The 17,022-nt window shown below is 42.5% G+C and overlaps 2 protein-coding genes across 4 annotated transcripts in view; one reads left to right on the forward strand and one right to left on the reverse strand.

Moving 5' to 3' along the window:
- Positions 1-1,616: 1,616 nt before the first annotated feature.
- LOC140994588 (RNA guanine-N7 methyltransferase activating subunit-like) lies at positions 1,617-4,100 on the reverse strand. The gene is made up of 3 exons (XM_073464303.1): positions 4,012-4,100; positions 3,663-3,830; positions 1,617-2,440 (listed from the first exon to the last, which is right to left on the reverse strand). The coding sequence occupies exons 2-3, from the start codon at positions 3,827-3,829 to the stop codon at positions 2,233-2,235; spliced, it is 375 nt and encodes a 124-aa protein (XP_073320404.1). The 5' UTR covers position 3,830; positions 4,012-4,100; the 3' UTR covers positions 1,617-2,232.
- A 202-nt stretch (positions 4,101-4,302) lies between these two features.
- The window catches only part of homer2 (homer scaffold protein 2), a 37,525-nt gene continuing 24,805 nt past the window's right edge, over positions 4,303-17,022 (forward strand). Inside the window, exon 1 of one of the 3 annotated variants that reach the window (XM_073464301.1) lies at positions 4,303-4,393. In XM_073464301.1, the coding sequence (XP_073320402.1) occupies positions 4,392-4,393 (2 nt within the window). In that variant the 5' untranslated portion in view covers positions 4,303-4,391. Of the gene's footprint in view, positions 4,394-4,887; positions 5,104-17,022 lie in introns of those variants that run through there. The other 2 variants (XM_073464300.1, XM_073464302.1) reach the window with 2 other exon arrangements.

Here is a 17,022-nt window from a genome sequence, read left to right on the forward strand (position 1 = left end):
GCTAAGACAATGCAGCATGCCTCTGCTTGTGTTGTGGATCAGTGGAGTAGGCCAATGTGTCCAAAGTCACCATTTGTGAGTTAATGGAGATCTGCTGCGAGAGGGCTGAGACACACGAGCGCCGACGTCTTCAGGCAATGAGCTACATGTGCCAAAGCCAATGATGCATGTAGCAATAATGTATTAATGATGCACATGAATATTTTAGTTGCTTTTCACAATGTGAACGATTGGTCTCCGGCTTCTTCTGAGCCGTTTACTGTGAATGCTGCTTTGCCTACACACACAGCTCAGTTATGGTTTAATGTGCCAACCACTAGACTGACAAGACAGCCTGAAACTGTGAAACTGGTGAAATCTGGAGCCTGTATTGAACAAACATGATCACATCCTCTTAATCTACAAGTAATATATTTACATGGCAGTGAAAACAGTGTAGATATTATGTATTTTTGTAGGATCATGTGGAAGTTAGTATCGCCATTGTTCCCTCGACAAAAACTGATGGATTGTTGAATTTAATTTTGGATTATTGCTGAAAATAATCTGTGTAAAAACCCAAGTTTATGATACTCATTAATTTTTTTCATCAAGATAATCTTCACAGATGAACACCACTTCTGTGTTTTTTAAAAAAGCTAATGTTAGACTATAAACAGTCACGGTCACATGACTTAAACGTCACCACCACTAAGCGTCTTACTGCACAATTACTATCCAGGTTTTCTGTAAACTGATCAATGCACAAGTTGTAAAGTCAGAGTAAGAATAGTTTGTAACTAAAGTGGGCCTGTAAAGATGGACTAGTGAGTAGATGAGTCTCCGTGTTTGCTGTGAGGACGTTTAATGTCCCCGACAACCTCTGTAGTCTCATTTAGACACTTGTTAGCAACCGCTGCTTTTAACACGCATAAACGCTTTATAATTAAATTGTGGGACATTTAATTATGTATTTTAGGTTGTAGAATTAAATGTGCAAATATATTAAAGCCGGTGGCAACCACACACCTTATTTCAAGCATTTAACTGAAAACCAATTAAAAAATACTCATTGACTCTGAGACGAGGGAACTGGAAGTGGAAAAATGCAAACTGATTTCCAGGTTTTGGGTCTCATTACTACACCACTCTCTAGTCAGCGTATTTGTCAATTATGTCTGTTTTTTTTTCATGTCACGCCACACTGAATGGAGGAAACACTGTTCATGTCCACCTCTGTGGTTCATCTTAACCTGTCTGACTTACAAACCCTTAGAACAAATCAATGTCTACCTGCCACTCGTTGGCACAGGAAAGGTCTTACTGTGAACTTCAGCTGTGAGGAATTTAAAACAAAGAGCCATTATTCCTTCTTATTCAGTTGAAGGATTTTTAGTGGCCTGAAGAGTACAGTGTGTCCAGTATTTCACAAAAAAGTGTGACCTTTCAGAGAAGTCAGAAAATATCTGTTTCTATCTTCATGCTTATAGAATTATCTTAAAATACCTGAAGATATGTTTTAAACTGGTGCATCCCTACAAAATGGCTATAATACTTAATATAAGTGTGCTCACTAGCTCGGAAGCGAAGATAGTATTTGTGAAATATTGAGCTCCACAAAAAACACAAACCACTGATTATGAAAAATACACGTTTATTGACAACAGCTCAGCTCAAAAGTATCTGTGTGATACAGTATAATAAAGCTGCATTACAAATAGATTCTCTCTGGAATCAGATTCACTGTTTGCAATAACACTGTTCTGTACGGTTCATCATAACACCCTGGTATCAAAGCATGTGAAAAATGTGGCGGCAAAAACTATCTGAGCACAAAACAACTCCTGAGTTATGACGTGATGATCAGATATTGTTAAAACAATCAACGATAAAATAAGAAGAGAAGTTATTTTCAGTGTTTACAGTGAAATATGAAATGGAGAAATGTGAGAAATAAACTACAGTGCTTGTTTAAGTAAAACAGAAGTCAAACTATTTCCTCTGTCACATTACAGAAGTTTTTCTGAGTATTTGCATTGTATTTTTTTATTTAGACAATAAAATTGTGTTTTCACAATACTGAAGAAGTTCCTCTCAATCATAATGATGAACAGTAAATAATATTGATCTATTGCTCAGCTTATGAGACTGAGGCAACAGTTACACATTGCCTCATATGGTACCGCAATGGAAGTTATAAGACTGTGAATACTATGAATACAACTGACAACACCTGAGAGATAGAAGTAGAGATCAGTAGCGGTCATAATGTGGTCTCTGATGATGAGAGTTGTATCCGTGGCCTGATTGATACCCACTTCCATGACCTGAGTGCCTGTCTCGGTCTCGGTCTCGGTCTCTGTCTCTGTCCTGCCAGTGCTGCTGCCCATGATGATCCCCTCTCCAACCTCGGTCTCTTCCCCAACCTCGGCCTCCACCCCACCCACGACGGTCTTGGTACCTACATGGAGACAGATACACATTACCAAACAATCTTCGACAACAGATACTAGTGCATGCACGACAGCTAGAGACTCAGTGACACAAATTAATGTCCAAGAAATCTGTTTTTTTTCAATTTACATCCAGGCGTTGAAGAGTAGGCAGCCGTTGGCAGCAGCTCTCTGGTAGAATAACACTAGTTGTGGGTACTGTGTGTACTGCTATTGCCTGTAATTTTGCATTTTTGTCTCATTGCTCTTGTACAGTTTCCATTTTTGTTCCATTCTTATCATATACACATTTAACTATTTATTCTGTGGAGGTGTCTGTTAATCTGTACCTCTTCTGTCCTTGTGCTGCTGTAACACCCAGATTTCCTCCTCTGGGGATCAATAAGGATTATCTGATCTTATCTTACACGTAGCCGTGTTCAATGGGTTTCTCTGACCTCTAATCCAAATTAAGAACACTGGGCTTCTCTCTGAAACTGATCATGAAATCATCATGGCGTGGACATGCAACAAAATACAAGAAGAAAAACTATAAATACTTTACTTATTTTTCCTCATCACTGCAAACACTATGTAGTATTATTTTCAAAATAGTTCAATCTGTATCACTTAAAGGGTAACTCCACCAACTTTAGAAATCATTTCAGTTTGCTGATGTCATTTCAGACAATAAAGGTTTATTGTAAAATATCCTGCGTCGGTTACATTTCTTTGTCACAAGTGTTTGATAATCACATCCGAGGGCAAAAAATGCTGAACCCCCCCCAACTTAAAAGGTGCACTCTGTAGTTTTGGGGAAGAAAATGTAATCGAAAGAGAAAAATCTTCATTGACTGATTTGTTTTAATGCCTATACAAACTAAATAAACAAACTCCTTCAGGTTAAAACTGAATAAACAAACTGACCTTAGAGGACAACACACTTTCATACTGTTTGACTTTGTTTATGTGTGGCGGACCCTGCCACCTTTCTAGCTTCAAAAACAGTGTTATGGACCTCATTTCCTCTGAGAACAGCTTGTTTATTCACTTATGGAAAAAAAGAAAATCTGAGTTTCTTCTCCAAAACCACATGGTGCCTTTTTACCACTTTACCTGTAAATTAGCCTTTAATTCCTGCTAACTATATTACAGTTTTGCCATTTATCGTCACTCCTGTCACTGTATCACATAGCTGTGTAAAACAAAGTATGTAAACCACAGATAATGAGGCAGATGTCGTTACATTACCTGTTGTCCCTGCCTCTTTGGTTTCCTCCACGACTCCTCCAGTCCTCCACGATGGGTGGGGTGTCAGGTGGCCGGCTCTTGTACTGCTGGTATTCGGGGTCCTCGGAGGTAAATCTGTGGGCGAACAGCTCCTCGTATTTCTGTTGGGTTTCCGTGGTCTCGGCCATACTGTCAAGACAAACGGAAAGCTTCAGAACCACACGGCAAAGCTGCTAGCACCGCAGTTAGCAGTTAGCTGCAGCCCCCCCCCTCAAGTTGTTATTGTGCTAACTAGCTAGCATCAGGCACAAGATGGCGTCTCTCACATTCAACACAACAATCACAGTTAACGCAAGTATTCAATACAAACCTTTTTTCGACGTGAAAACAGTGAGTTTTCACCGCACACTACTGACTCTTAAATCACCAAACGACTTAACTGAGGAAATCCCACTTTCGGTCCGTCGCTGAAAAGCGTCCCCCCGGAACAAACGGCCGTAATTTTTTTTTAATAGTTCCGGGAACGCGCGCACCTGAATGTGATTGACGGCCGGTCAGAAAACGGCACCGACTGTCCATATAAACCCGTTTAACCTCTGTGATTTGACACCGACAGTCCACTTTAAACCCACATATATATATATAGAGGCGTGCTAGCTGAGGATGCTAACAACTGGCGCAGCTAATCGTAGAAATTCACCAATAAACCGTTATTGTGCGTAATTTACGCTGCTCGGCGCCGCTTAAAACATGTAAGTACGCTTGGATTTTGACTGTTTTTTGGGGTTGTTTTTTTTGTGCAGCATGTTTTGTTGTCATCTCGTGGGTTTTGGGTTGAAACTCCCGACTGGAGCCGCAGACAGCAGCTCAGGTTTGGGAAGTGTGGGTGTCTCTCTGTCTCTCTCTCTCTCGGGCAGCAGGAGTGTGAGCAGGTGGAAGCCGCTCCGTGTCGCTGCTGCCGCTGCCCCTTCCGACAGAAACGCAATCATCCCTGTGGGGAGGAAGAAACTCCTGCGCAGCGAGCACGAACGCGCAAACATTAACTTAAATCATCAGCGCCGAGCGTGTTGAAGACGCGGAGGGAGACGCGTCGCTCCGAGGTGGAGGATTTTATTCTAGACGCCAAACAAACAAGCGAAAAGGAGGTGAGGGGGGGCGGGGGAGAAAAAACTTCCTGAATCGACCGAGACTGAGAGCCCTGACAACCCGGTGAATCGAGTTTTACGAAGAAGTGCTCTCATATTTCAGTTGTGTGTCAGCAGCGGCGGCAGTGAGGAGGACGAGTTCGAGGCTGGCGCACGGAGAAATGAACTCTTTGGACCGCTAATCATCTGTGGACTTTGTGACTGCGCCTTCAAAAACATTAATTTCCCTCCCCAGCCTTCAGTCAACGGAGCCTGAATTTATTTATTTATTTATTTTTTTTAAAGAAGGAGTTGTTCCTCAAGTCCGCGGCAATGGGGTGAGTTTGATTTTCTGCCCTTCTGAGCGCGTCTAACGACACCTGCACCGGCTCCACTGCTCTGCATGCGTGCGGTGAAAATACCTCCATAACTGTGTAGTGTGGTACCTGTTAATCTGATTATCGCAGGAGGGAAGACCCTCATTTACTCCCTTACAGCCGGATTACAGGGCAGCGTGTGAGATATCCCCGATCCATGTGTGAGAATGCTTATGGATTTCCAATTATGGATTTATTTGTATTTTTGAGCAGATGATTCACCTTCACCTCCACCCTGTCTGTCCGCAGGGACATGGGATCTGATATGGAGGTGTCAGAGTCAACACTGCCCACTAATAAGGAGAGATGGTACTTCTGGGAGTGTGTGTGTGTGGTTGTGTGTGTGTGTGGGGTCCACAGGGCTGGAGGTAGTGGTTGTACTCCCACAGTTGTTTACAGGGTACAGTACATTTATTTTGCCTCCATAGTCTTCCTGTGGTGTGAATGTGGACGCCATAGTTATGCAATCACAAGCTTCTCTTCACATCTACATACGTTACTGAGTTTTCCTCCTCTGGAGTGGATACTCCTGGTTTGCGTGGCTTTGATTTGACTTGGAAACAACAATAACAGCAGCGCGGTGTTATTAATGTCTGTCAGAGTCGAGCTTTGACTGATTTAGGGCGGCAATCAATGATTATTTTCCATGTTGATTTAGTGTGTGAGTGAGAGGAAAAGTCAAAATTCTCATTCTCATGACAGTAAACTGAATATCTTTGAGTTGTGGACAAAACAGGACGTTTATAGGACATCATTTTGGACTTTGAAACACTGATCGACTGATAAAACAACTAATCGATTACAAAAATGAAAATCCAGTCATCATCTCCTCCTCCATGCTGATGGAAAGTCAGGTGAAGTTTCGTTGTCCTGGAGCTTCACAGCTGCAACATTTCTCCTCAACAACTTAAAGCTCCCGTTTTATCCTCATTTTCAGGTTCATGTTCTTATTTTGGGTGACGTTTATGTGCTTCATTGTTTAAAAAACAGATTGTTCATGTGCAGTTCTGCAGTTATGTTTTAGTTCCCTCTCAAAAAGCCCAGCCTACTCATGGAAACACAATCAAGCTCCTGCACCCGCTTCAGATGGGGTGTGCGCTGATGCTTTTAGCTTAGTGAAGATTTCTGCTTTTTTATAAAAGGGTGTAAAATAAATCCCCAGCTACGTTTTTAGTTGTTTAGGAAAAAGCTGCAACGCTGCTGAACTAGAGAACCTCACCCAACTTTCCATCAGCATGGAAGTGAGTAAACTCCTTTTAATTGATTTGTTGTTTGATCAGAAAATTATTACATATAAAAAGTTGAGTGCTTCCCAAAGTCCAAGATGACGTCTTTTAGAAGTCTTGTTTTTCATCCACGACCCAAAGATATTCAGTTTACAGTCACAGAGGAGGAAATATTCACATTCAAGAAGCTGGAATCAGAATTTTGACCGTTGGTGGTTAACTTAATAGTTGACAACACATTGATTGATCGTGCCAGCTCTTGACTAATTTATGTAAACTTCATGAACGCTTCCATCTGCGACTTTAAGATATTCATGCTAAACATGAGGCAAGGTGTGAGCTTGTTACGTAAAAAGTGCCACCCGGTTTCCTGAGCAGACATGTTTGTTTTTTTAATGTGTAAGAAACCAGTTGAACCGTCCTGACTCCTTCTCGAGAGTTGAGTTTACTCATCGAGCAGGTTTACGACTGAATGGAGTCGATAGTGTTGTGTCATGATGAAACCGGCCCAGCGGACCAGCAGCATTAAAGCAGGACGTCACACCTACTGTACCGACAGAGACGTGACAACACGGTTTCATTTTCCAGTTCCCTGGTTTCAGTCGGTGCCAACCGGTCGTATCGCCTGACAGCTGAATCCTTTTCAGGAGGTGGAAACAAACGAAGGAAATTTCATCTGGCCCGCCGATCTTTAAACTCTCAGTTCAGGCTCACAGACAGGATTTGTTTACAGTTTAAACTAAATATTATTTGTATCGTCAAGTAATCTTTTTAAATCAAATATATTTTTTAGTCTGAAGAGTGAAAATAGTGAAAAATGCACATCACAAATTCTCAGACATTTTGTCTTAAGAAATGGCAAAAACAAAACAAAAAACATCAGATTATTAAATTGTAAATCATTTTTCTTTTAGTCAAGTAATGGTTCACATCACAACTTATCAGAGTCGGAGGTGATGTCTTCAAAATGATTGTTTTGTCCGACCTGCAGCTCAAAACCCCCAAATATTCAATTTATTTATCAAAAAAGATTCAAGCCACATTTAAGAAACTAGAACCAGCAAATGTTGACATCTTTTGTGAAGAAGTGACTTAAAGTTTTAGCAAATTGTTGCCAATTAATTAAAAACTCAGGCTTTTTTATTTTAACTTATCATTTTGAAGTAAATACTGATTGCAGTAGTTATAAAATGACACCAGCTGCGCATTAAGCGTCGCCTTTAGTATGCTGCTCAGTCGGTTTCAGCTCAAAGGAAGTGCATCTTTCATTGCGCAACCAAAACAGCAAGAAGCATTGTTTTCCCCGGTCACTGTCTCCCAGGTAACGACAGGTGGAACAACTGGAATAACTCTGAACTGTAAAACACAAACAAACTGAGGTAAAACAAGAGCGAACGGACTCGATGGAGAGCGCTCGGTGTTGTTACAGACGGGACTTGAGAAATTCTCTCCACTCAGTCAGTAAGAAACAAAACCTACTGATTTATTAATGCAACCAGGTGTTTTACTCTGCCTTGTCACAGGCCAGGAGGGAGGGGGGAGCTGAAAAGTTAAGGGTCTATGTCCGCTTAAAAAATGGGTAAATCTGTTTCAGTCACGACAGTTGTCTACATTTTTAGAAAAAAACAAAAACTGTCCAATTTGACGTAATTAATTTGCTTGTTTTCCCCAACCGGCGCCTCTCATGATGAAAAATGTTCAGTTTCTTATGAACAAAGACGAGGAAAAGCAGCCGCAGCGCTTAAAACAAATCCAGATTATTTTGCTGTCAATAGGCTAATCAGTTAATCTTCTCATCTCTGATTATTTCAGCTCCAAATTTTGTTTAATAAAAGAGTTTCGTCTCAAACAGAAGTGAAAATCAAGATCCAGTTCATGCATTGTGTTTCCTGCTGATTATAGCCGGTAGTGATGCAATGCTCCGGGTGGCCAGTCCATAAAGATAAGTGTGTGTTTGAGGGTGGGGACTGTAGATTGATTGTTTGTGGTGTTTGTTTTATTGTTTTTCTTCAGGTGTCCCTTTGTCCCTCAATCTCTTGGCTCCTAAATGGAGTTATAGATTAACTAACACACACACATGCACACACACACTTGCACTTGCACTATCATTGATGATGTGATCCATCAGTGCCCACTTGAACTTTACACATTTGTTATTGATCATCACGTCTTTATGACACGTTTTTATAACACTGTGAGCCTGCAGCGTGCCCAATAAATCAAATATGTCGTTCAAGATTTCTGTATTTAAAGCGAGTGAGATAATAACAGCGAGAAAGAAACTTCCAGTTATTGTATTTTTAAGTGCGGTTTCACAGATTAAAGTCCTGCATCTCTGGAATTATTCCAAAATAAAGCTCTGATTGCCCGAGAGCCTCTTCTTACTGTCCAAGTGGTCACGCAGTCGGCGATGCAATCAGCATATTGCTATTTAAAATAATAATCCATGCTTGGAGCGGCCCTAACACTGGGATAGATGATAATCTCCTGGCAGGCCAGAGAGTGACAGCTTAACACGCATTGATTAGGCTGTGTGACATGTGACGTGGCAGCGCGTCTTTTGGCCGCCGGGGAAGGAGAGTAGACCCGACTGTAAGCCTAATCTGAGTGTGTGTGAGGTGACGGTGGCGGAGGGGGAAGCACGGGGGTAGAAGCAGGTCTTACTGTTTTAGGAATTGTGGGTAAATGAAAGCGGACAGACTGACGGCGGATTGGACGTCTCCTCACCAGATGGTTGAGGCCTAGGAGGCCATCTGCCGCCATGCTGTGCTTCTGTGGAGACTTCCTCACTTCCTCTTTCTCCGAGCGCTCAGATTAAGTTGGGCTCTGCATCCTCCTGCCTCAGTGTGATGGAGGAGGACCTGCTGAGGTTGCTGGTTTGAATCTGGCCCGCTGCCTTTGTTATCTCTCCCCAGTTTAATGAGCTGTTCTGGCATGAAGCACAGTTCAGTTTACTGCATGATGCCAAAACATTGGTAGTGATAATGAAGGTCACCTTCGATTTAAAGGCATTTACAAACGCTGATCAAATGATTTGTGGAAAGGTTTAGAGTTGGACGATCTAAAATAATACTGCAGTATTTTTAGACTATCGTGATATTTTGAAATGTTAGAACTGGGTGACAATATCAAATATTACAATAATTTCGACTAGGGGTCGACTGATTCAGGGCTGTTACTGATGATTAGAAACAAACTTATCATTCGTCATTGTCCACAATTTTCTGACATTTTATAGACCAAACAACTAAATTATTAACTGAGAAATAATCACAACAGATCAGTCAACAATGAAACTAATCATTTGTCGATTTCTGATTTAAATCATTAAGAACACCAGAGGTGGAGGTAACGAAGTACAAATACTTTGTTACTGTACTTAAGTAGATGTTTCAGGTACCTGACTTTCCCTCTCTACATCTGAACTTTCTCCTCCTCACATTTTCAAAACAGGCTCGTTACTTTAGTTTGATGCATTTGAGGTGAATTATGGATTATTTTTATTTGTCGTCATCGCACGCCGCCTTCCCAACATCACAAGACCGATGTCGACCTATCAGAGCACATCACGCACGGCAGACGCAGCGAGACGAAGCAACATAAAAGACGGAGACGTTAGTGTCTCGTATCTGCAGAGATTTTCTTATTTTCTCACTTTGTTGCTGCTCGGGACGCTTTACCAACCCAAAATGTGGCTATTTGACGTCAACTGTCTTTGTGGTGCGTTCAGGAACAGCTGGGACAAATCCTACTGACTCTACCTTTAACTTTAATAGTCTTTGAGTTATATTAATATGACGTGAGCTTCAGTTAGCTTTGACCACAAATGTCCTTCAGAGGGAGAATTTTTACTCTGATACTCTGAGTACATGTCAGAGCCTGTACTCTATTACTTTTACTGGAGTAAATTTAGCATTGTGACATTTTGCAGCAGGTCTTTTAACTGATAAATGTATTTATTTTTCCCACACAACGTTTCAGTATTTGTCCCAGTCAGCGGGGATCTTAGAGTCGTTACAGCGTCTGCAGGCATACCCGCCCTTTCTATGACCTTCTGACATCATTAGTAGAGCAGCGTGTTTACTGCGATAAAAGCCCAGGTGGTGTTATAGTGATGATCCCACAGAGCTTTCCTCTCCTGCCTACTCTGCTCATTCACTCAGACAAAACGCCGCTCTCACTAATAAGGCCGCTGTGCTCTCCGGCAGGCCTTTCAGGTGAAAAATGACAGAGAGCCTCAACTCAGCTCATCTGACATATGAACAGGATTACACCGGCTAATGAGAATTCAAGTTATTACATCCAGTCCATGTTCACAAATGGGTGGTCGCGACGCATTTGTTTCTAATTATCCCTTTTCATATTGGCAGAGTCACCAGATCTGTGCTCCCTGTGACCTACATATGAGTTCCTCATTTCCCCTCTCAGACAGATTTGGGAGAAGATGTTCTTTTGTTAGTCGGTGCCACAGAAAAGTCACTTAGCGTATTGTTGTGAGCGCCGGCAGAGAAAGTGAAGAAGGAAACAGTGTCAGTGTTCCTCCCCCCCGCTGCACTTTACGTATCTGACAAGTGACTAATGCAGCTTTTGTCACTACAGTTCTTTGAACAGACAGAAATGCAATTTGCGTGTTTCGTCAGACCACTTAGGCTCAAAGACGGAATTTTCTACATATCCTGCTAATGATCTTGAGTAAAGGACGTGTCCCGGTGATTGTCCTGCTTCGGTGCCCGTCTCATCAGGACAACTTGACCGTCCTGAATTTGACACAACAGAACTTGAAGTGGTGCATTGACGTAATGCGTTCACTGCACATCAGCATCCTGAAAATACCTCTGCTGCTCCCTAAAGTCGTCTTTTGCTCGCTGTGTGTGTGTGTGTGTGTGTGTGTGTTTTCCTCAGGTCACTGACAATAACGAAGTGCATCTCACTGTAAATGTCTCCTCAGGTTTGTGTTTTCGCCCCTCTGGAGGATTCCAAGAGGGACATGACGAAATATTTCTCCACAGGCCAGTGGCCTTATGAAGTCCCACCGGCAGAGAGATGTTGTCTCGCTAATGAAGAGATCTTATTACAGCGCCGCAGCCTCGTTCGTATCATTGTGCCCGTGGGTCTTCACCCAGCAGGACCCGGATGAACAGTCGACGCTGTTTAGTCGTTCTCGGGCCATTTCACACTCCAAACATGGTGTAAACCCAGACATTGTGTGTGTTGATGCTATCTCTCTGCTGACCCATTTTAGAGGGAGACGACACCTCTGTAACAATGCTGCCGGTGAAACGGAGACTTTACCTGTTTTCATCCATGAAAATGTTGGCAGTATATAACCAATGTTAAACTTCTCCCCAGTCCGCCTGCACCCAGCGCCCCCCCCAATCTGCCAAATGTATAAACTGTGCAGCCCCTAGTCAGAATGATTTATCTACGTTTATGTCCTTGTATGTGCTGCCTCGTGTGTGCTGTGTGAAGTAACGTTATGTTCACTCTCTGCTGGAACGTGAAGAATGTTGCAGCGCTCGTATCTGAAACTGCTGATTGCTGTCAAACACGGCGACAAAGCCCGTTTGACCTCAGACTCCCCGATCGCACATCAATATCCAAAACCGCTGACATGCGTCACTTTCTTCGGCCGGAGTGGTGGATGACTGTGATTGACGAGTAAGAGTTTGTTTGGGGAATGAGCCCGGAGTGGATTATTAAACTCAGGAATCCAGACGAGGCTGTTTACCCACGTACCTGAATTGTTCAGGTGTAGCAGAAACAAAACATGACTGCAACCCTCTCGCATTTAAAAAAACACACCATCCAAACACTTATTTAAAAACATAAGCTGCCTGCGTATATTCTCTCAGGACACGGTGTCATCCTGCATCATCTTAAACTGTCGTCTTTTAAGCGGCAGGATTATCCAACTCTTAGCAAACTTCACTTAAAGCCCTGGAGAATGCTGAGTTCAGGTAAACCTCGGGTAGCGACGAAGCTAACAGTTCACGGGATTTAAGAGAATAAGAGGCAGGTAGACTGAGTCGTGCATCACTCAGAACATTGCTGCTCCATATTCCTCAGAGGTAATGTAGTGCATTTATTCACTTGCACACTTTTCCTCCTCAGAACTGGAATCAAAGCTGCAGGGAGTTTGTGTGCATTCACTGTTTTTTATGCTACAGCAGGGACCACATTGAAAATCTCTAACTTTGTTTTTATTCATGGTTTATTTGATCAGATACGACTTTTGATTTCTTTCTTCTTCAAAAAGACAAGAGGTGTTTCACAACAACAGCTTTTTTTTCGTGGTGCTTTTTGCAGGAAGTGTTCAACAATAAACGAGAGCGAAATTCAACTTTGTTACAAAGTTAGATGTCTAAAACCTGAGTCAACCATCTTCTTAAGTAGATTAATCAATGATCTTTGGCAGTGTCATAAATGAGAGCAACCCATCTGGAGTCTTTTGCCCTCGTGTCGTCCCCTCGCCCCCCTTTCGCCTGAAAACAGCAACTCTGATTTGACTGCCGATGAATACAAATTCTGACAGCTTTGCCAATTTAATAGCATAAATTTGAGGTATTAGGAGCCCAAATCTGATGACCAGGCGGGCAAACAATCATTATGTTGTGTGATAGTGGATGATGAGTGTCCTCTCAGTCCCCATCTCCATCAAAGTGGACAAACGTGACGCACACAACAACCTTGTCCAGGGTTAGTTTTTGTGTCATCTATCGTCTGTTCTGTCATTGAGACTCTTTATTTAGCTGTTTTTATAACGTCTCCTTCCAAAAATTCAATTCCTCAAGGTTGTGCCAAATGAAGCAGCTCGAGTGCCTGCTGTCATTGAAGCAGAAGAGGGACAAACCAAATACTGAGAGATTCTGAAGTTCAAGGACATTTTTTTTTTTCAGGATTCAAGTGTTCGCTCAAACTGCTACAGCTGATATTATAGTATGCAATGAAAAAAAAAAATTATATTACAATAGAAACAAATGCAAAATATCTTGACTTGTGTTTTCAGACTTTTGGACCCCGCTGTAGATTAATTTAATGCAAAGAAAACATATTTTATAGGTGCGATGCCGAGCTTTCCCAACACTCGGGTACCTGGCTGCCATCATGTTCCTTCGTTCTTAATTTATTCACAACACGAGTGCTGCATCATCAGGATGCATGGGCCTGAGGTGGGTGTGTAGGTGTACGTAGGCAAAGACCAGCGAAGACTCGCTCAAACCAACTCTCCCCCCCCCTCCCCGACAGAGAAACACACACACCTGTAAATAATTTAAAGCACCAGATGGGGGGCAGAGAAACCCGACAGTCGGTACTAGAAAGAATTCAGCGGCCGTAGACTCCTGTAATGTCGTCTCCTTGTTTTTTATCCACTAAAATCAATCAACGTAATGCTTTTTTATCTGGGAAAAGCAGATCACTGGATCCCAGCGACAGTTGTGTGAGTGCGTCCATGTGTTCGGCGTCGGCCTTTCACTTCTCTTCTCCTGCCAGTGTGAGCTGGCTCCAGACGCTACCACTGCAAAGGTCAGCGTGTGTGTGTGTGTGTGTGTGTATGCACAGCAACAACAGTGATCTGCATAATGGGTTTTGTTGTTCCCAAAACAGATGAAGACTGAGATTAGGCTTAAAGCGGACAGTGAATTTATTAGGCTTTCATTTCTGTGAGAACCATAATCCCAGAGGAAGCAGAAGCTTTATTAGCTCATGAATTTTTTGCTGCCCGCCTGCTCGTCTGTCTGACATTATTTGCAGCAGGACGTCATAGCGGTGCATTAAAGTAATACTGAACTCAATGTCCCTTCTAACAACTTGCTGTTATAAGTTACAAACACAATGGGACCATCTGCGCCCTGCTGATGAAGCCTCTGCCCTGTGATGTGTTGATGTTTCTGTTGGCTTTAACAGACGTCTGGAATCATTTCAGGGACTTTTTTAAAAAACAGGCTCTCAGATGATTTGGATTCAGGCATATTTTTCTTACCGCATCCTTGTGCAATATTTGTAATGTTTTTTATTGTGCATGACTGATTTTTTTTTTTTTTTTTTTTTTTGCTGTGCCAAGCAAAGTGTGGCTGCGCCTCGGCGTCCAGCTCAGCAGCCTCGAGCCCACTTCACACATTTTGCTGAAGCCCTTCATGTCATGAAAGTAAATGTCAGGACAAAAATGGAAAGCAAATTGAGGAAGAAAGAATACTAGAAAGTGTCGGGACTCCAGAAGGTGATGACAGAAACCAAGTGGAGAGAGGCCTGACGGGTATTTTCATTATCGAGTAATCTGCTGATTATTTTCACGATTAGATGACTAATTGTTGCAGCTTCATGGGCCTCTGAACTTACGTTCAGTTTGACCTTGAGTATGACTGAAGAAACAAACTAAACTTAAGTTGTTGTTTATTAAACCATCCTTTGACATGGAAATGATCTTATCTCTTTGCAAAGTCTAGTCTTGATGTAAGTGATTCTCCTGCTGGTGATGTTACAGTTCAGGATGTATACATGTGCAAACCTGTGGTGAACTTTGCATTAGGGTGTGTTAAGACTGTGCAGTGGTGACAAACTCCCCAGAGGCGTGTTTGGCTTTGTTTGGTAACCTCTTGCTTCTGCTTTAGTTGCTTATTGTTGGAATTGCGTTTTGGAAAGTCACCAGACAGTCACCCTGTGACTTGACAGTGACTTTGTCTTCATGCCGCTCTGCTAGTAGCAGTCTGGATTCTGCTCAGCCCCACGGATGGATTGTGTTTCTCCGGGATTTGAAGTTGCCGTTGTGTGTCGCGCTGCAAGTGACACAATAGACGCTTTGAAATCCGATATGAGCGTCCAGGCTGAGATTCATCAGTAGAAGTCCAATTTGAATCGCATTTCACACCACTTCAAAATGTGGTTTGGATGCCCTCCAGACTTCCTAAAATCAATCTGGATACGATCCGGATATGCCAAAAAAAACCCCACAGATTTGGGCTGGTAGTGTGAGCACAGCCTTATGTGTCGCACAAGGACGCCTGAATGAATTTCACAGCGACTCTTTTTAGTGTGACCGTGTATTGGACCCACGAAGGCGAAGAAAAACATCAAGAGGACAAACAGACCGACTGATTGTCAAACCAATAAACTGTGTAACTGCATCAATAACACGATCAGAAGACGAAGAGAACAGAATGAAAGAGGCGATATCAAAAAGGGTTGCAACAACATTCACTTCACATTTTTATTCCCAGCGTGATAAGTACCTCCTCCTCTTCCGTCTCCACCGTATTCTTCATCGACATCCATTATTGAGCACTCGAGGTGTCCTCCGATCCTTCTCATCCAGCCACTCGACTTAATTATTCCTCACTCTCAGAACTTCACAGAGAGCGCCACAGCCTCCTGCACTCACCTTTTTCTAAATGAGAACTTCCAGTGGATAATTTTTAAAGCTGCTGGGTCCAGTCTGTGCAAAGTGCAACTGGTTTTTCACTTTCAGCAGAGTTCGACTGTCGAGTGCCCGTATAGTTAATGTGGAACTGAGAATGTGAGTGTGATGCAGGCGCGGTTATTTTCGACCGCCGGCTGCACTCGAACAACGACCTCGAAATATTCTTGGATGTGACATCGTGGCTGCTGATGTTGAATCTAAAGCGAGAACATTTAGAATAACAAATTCTTTTCTTTTTTTTAATTTGTAATTGTTTATCAAAGTTGCATTATTTTCAGGGACCAAAAATACTCACCCTTAACTAATTTTGAGCGGTGTATGTTGCGCTATGATCCTGCCCTCGGCCGTTTTGAAGCTGTTATTTTCAGGTTTTAAAAAAAAGTTACATAGTGTCGCTTTAAAACAGTTACACCCAGTGGCTGTTTCTGAAATGGCTGAAGGGGAATAAGAGTATTGATTTTAATTAGGTGCTGTGTGTTTTTTGTTCCAAGAGTTCGAGGGCACTAAAATTAAAAAGCTTAAGACTCAATAAAAAGTCTTTCCAAAGTTCGGACCTGACTCGGAGCCGGTCAGCAGAGCGGGATGGATGAAGCATTACTGTCAGATAATGTGGTCGTAGGTCGGCCGAATAGCTTTGTAGTCCAAGACATGAAAACCGCCTCGACAAACCTTTTCTACAAAACACAAGAAACATGAACAGCCATTTTATTCTTTAAACAGAAGACAGAGGAGGATTTTCTGAACATATTTCACAGAAGCTTTCAACTCTCGATGTCCGAATTGGGCTGTTGTGTGACAGATGATAATCACAGCGTCTAGAGAGAGATGTCTGTGTGTCTGTCATAAAGAGGAGGAGCGCTTCCACTGTATTTTTTTCAGTCTGTGGTCATTCAAGTCTAACAGGCGGTCCGATCCCGCTCCTTCATCCCCCGTGTTGATGCTCTTCTGAATCACACGGCCAGCGAGCCGCTCATCGCCGGGAGGCAGATTACTTCACCCTCTCAGAGATAGATGACACGGTTTTGAACTTTTTCCCCCCGTCACAGTCATCGTTGATTTGGGTTTTTTTGGGCTCATTCTGTCTGGATTTGGCTCGAAGTTGTTAAAATTCCCACATGTGCAGCTTTTTGACTTCCAGATGATTGTCAGTTAAACCGAAATTGATATTAGATAAAGGATTTGGATTCAGTAAGAAGATTCAGTACTGGATTTTGGATTTGATGACTGAAACTCCGCTCG

The sequence above is a fragment of the Pagrus major genome, chromosome 4, assembly GCF_040436345.1.
Source record: "Pagrus major chromosome 4, Pma_NU_1.0".
Classification (NCBI taxonomy): Eukaryota; Metazoa; Chordata; class Actinopteri; order Spariformes; family Sparidae; genus Pagrus; species Pagrus major.

What these genes read in the sequence shown, in the direction of transcription:
- LOC140994588 (XM_073464303.1), bottom strand. Translation starts at nt 3,829, where the DNA reads ATGGCCGAGACCACGGAAACCCAACAGAAATACGAGGAGCTGTTCGCC. An exon ending in CAAAGAGGCAGGGACAACAG is followed by an intron (nt 2,441 to 3,662) that starts GTAATGTAACGA and finishes GTCTCCATGTAG; the next exon opens with GTACCAAGACCGTCGTGGGT.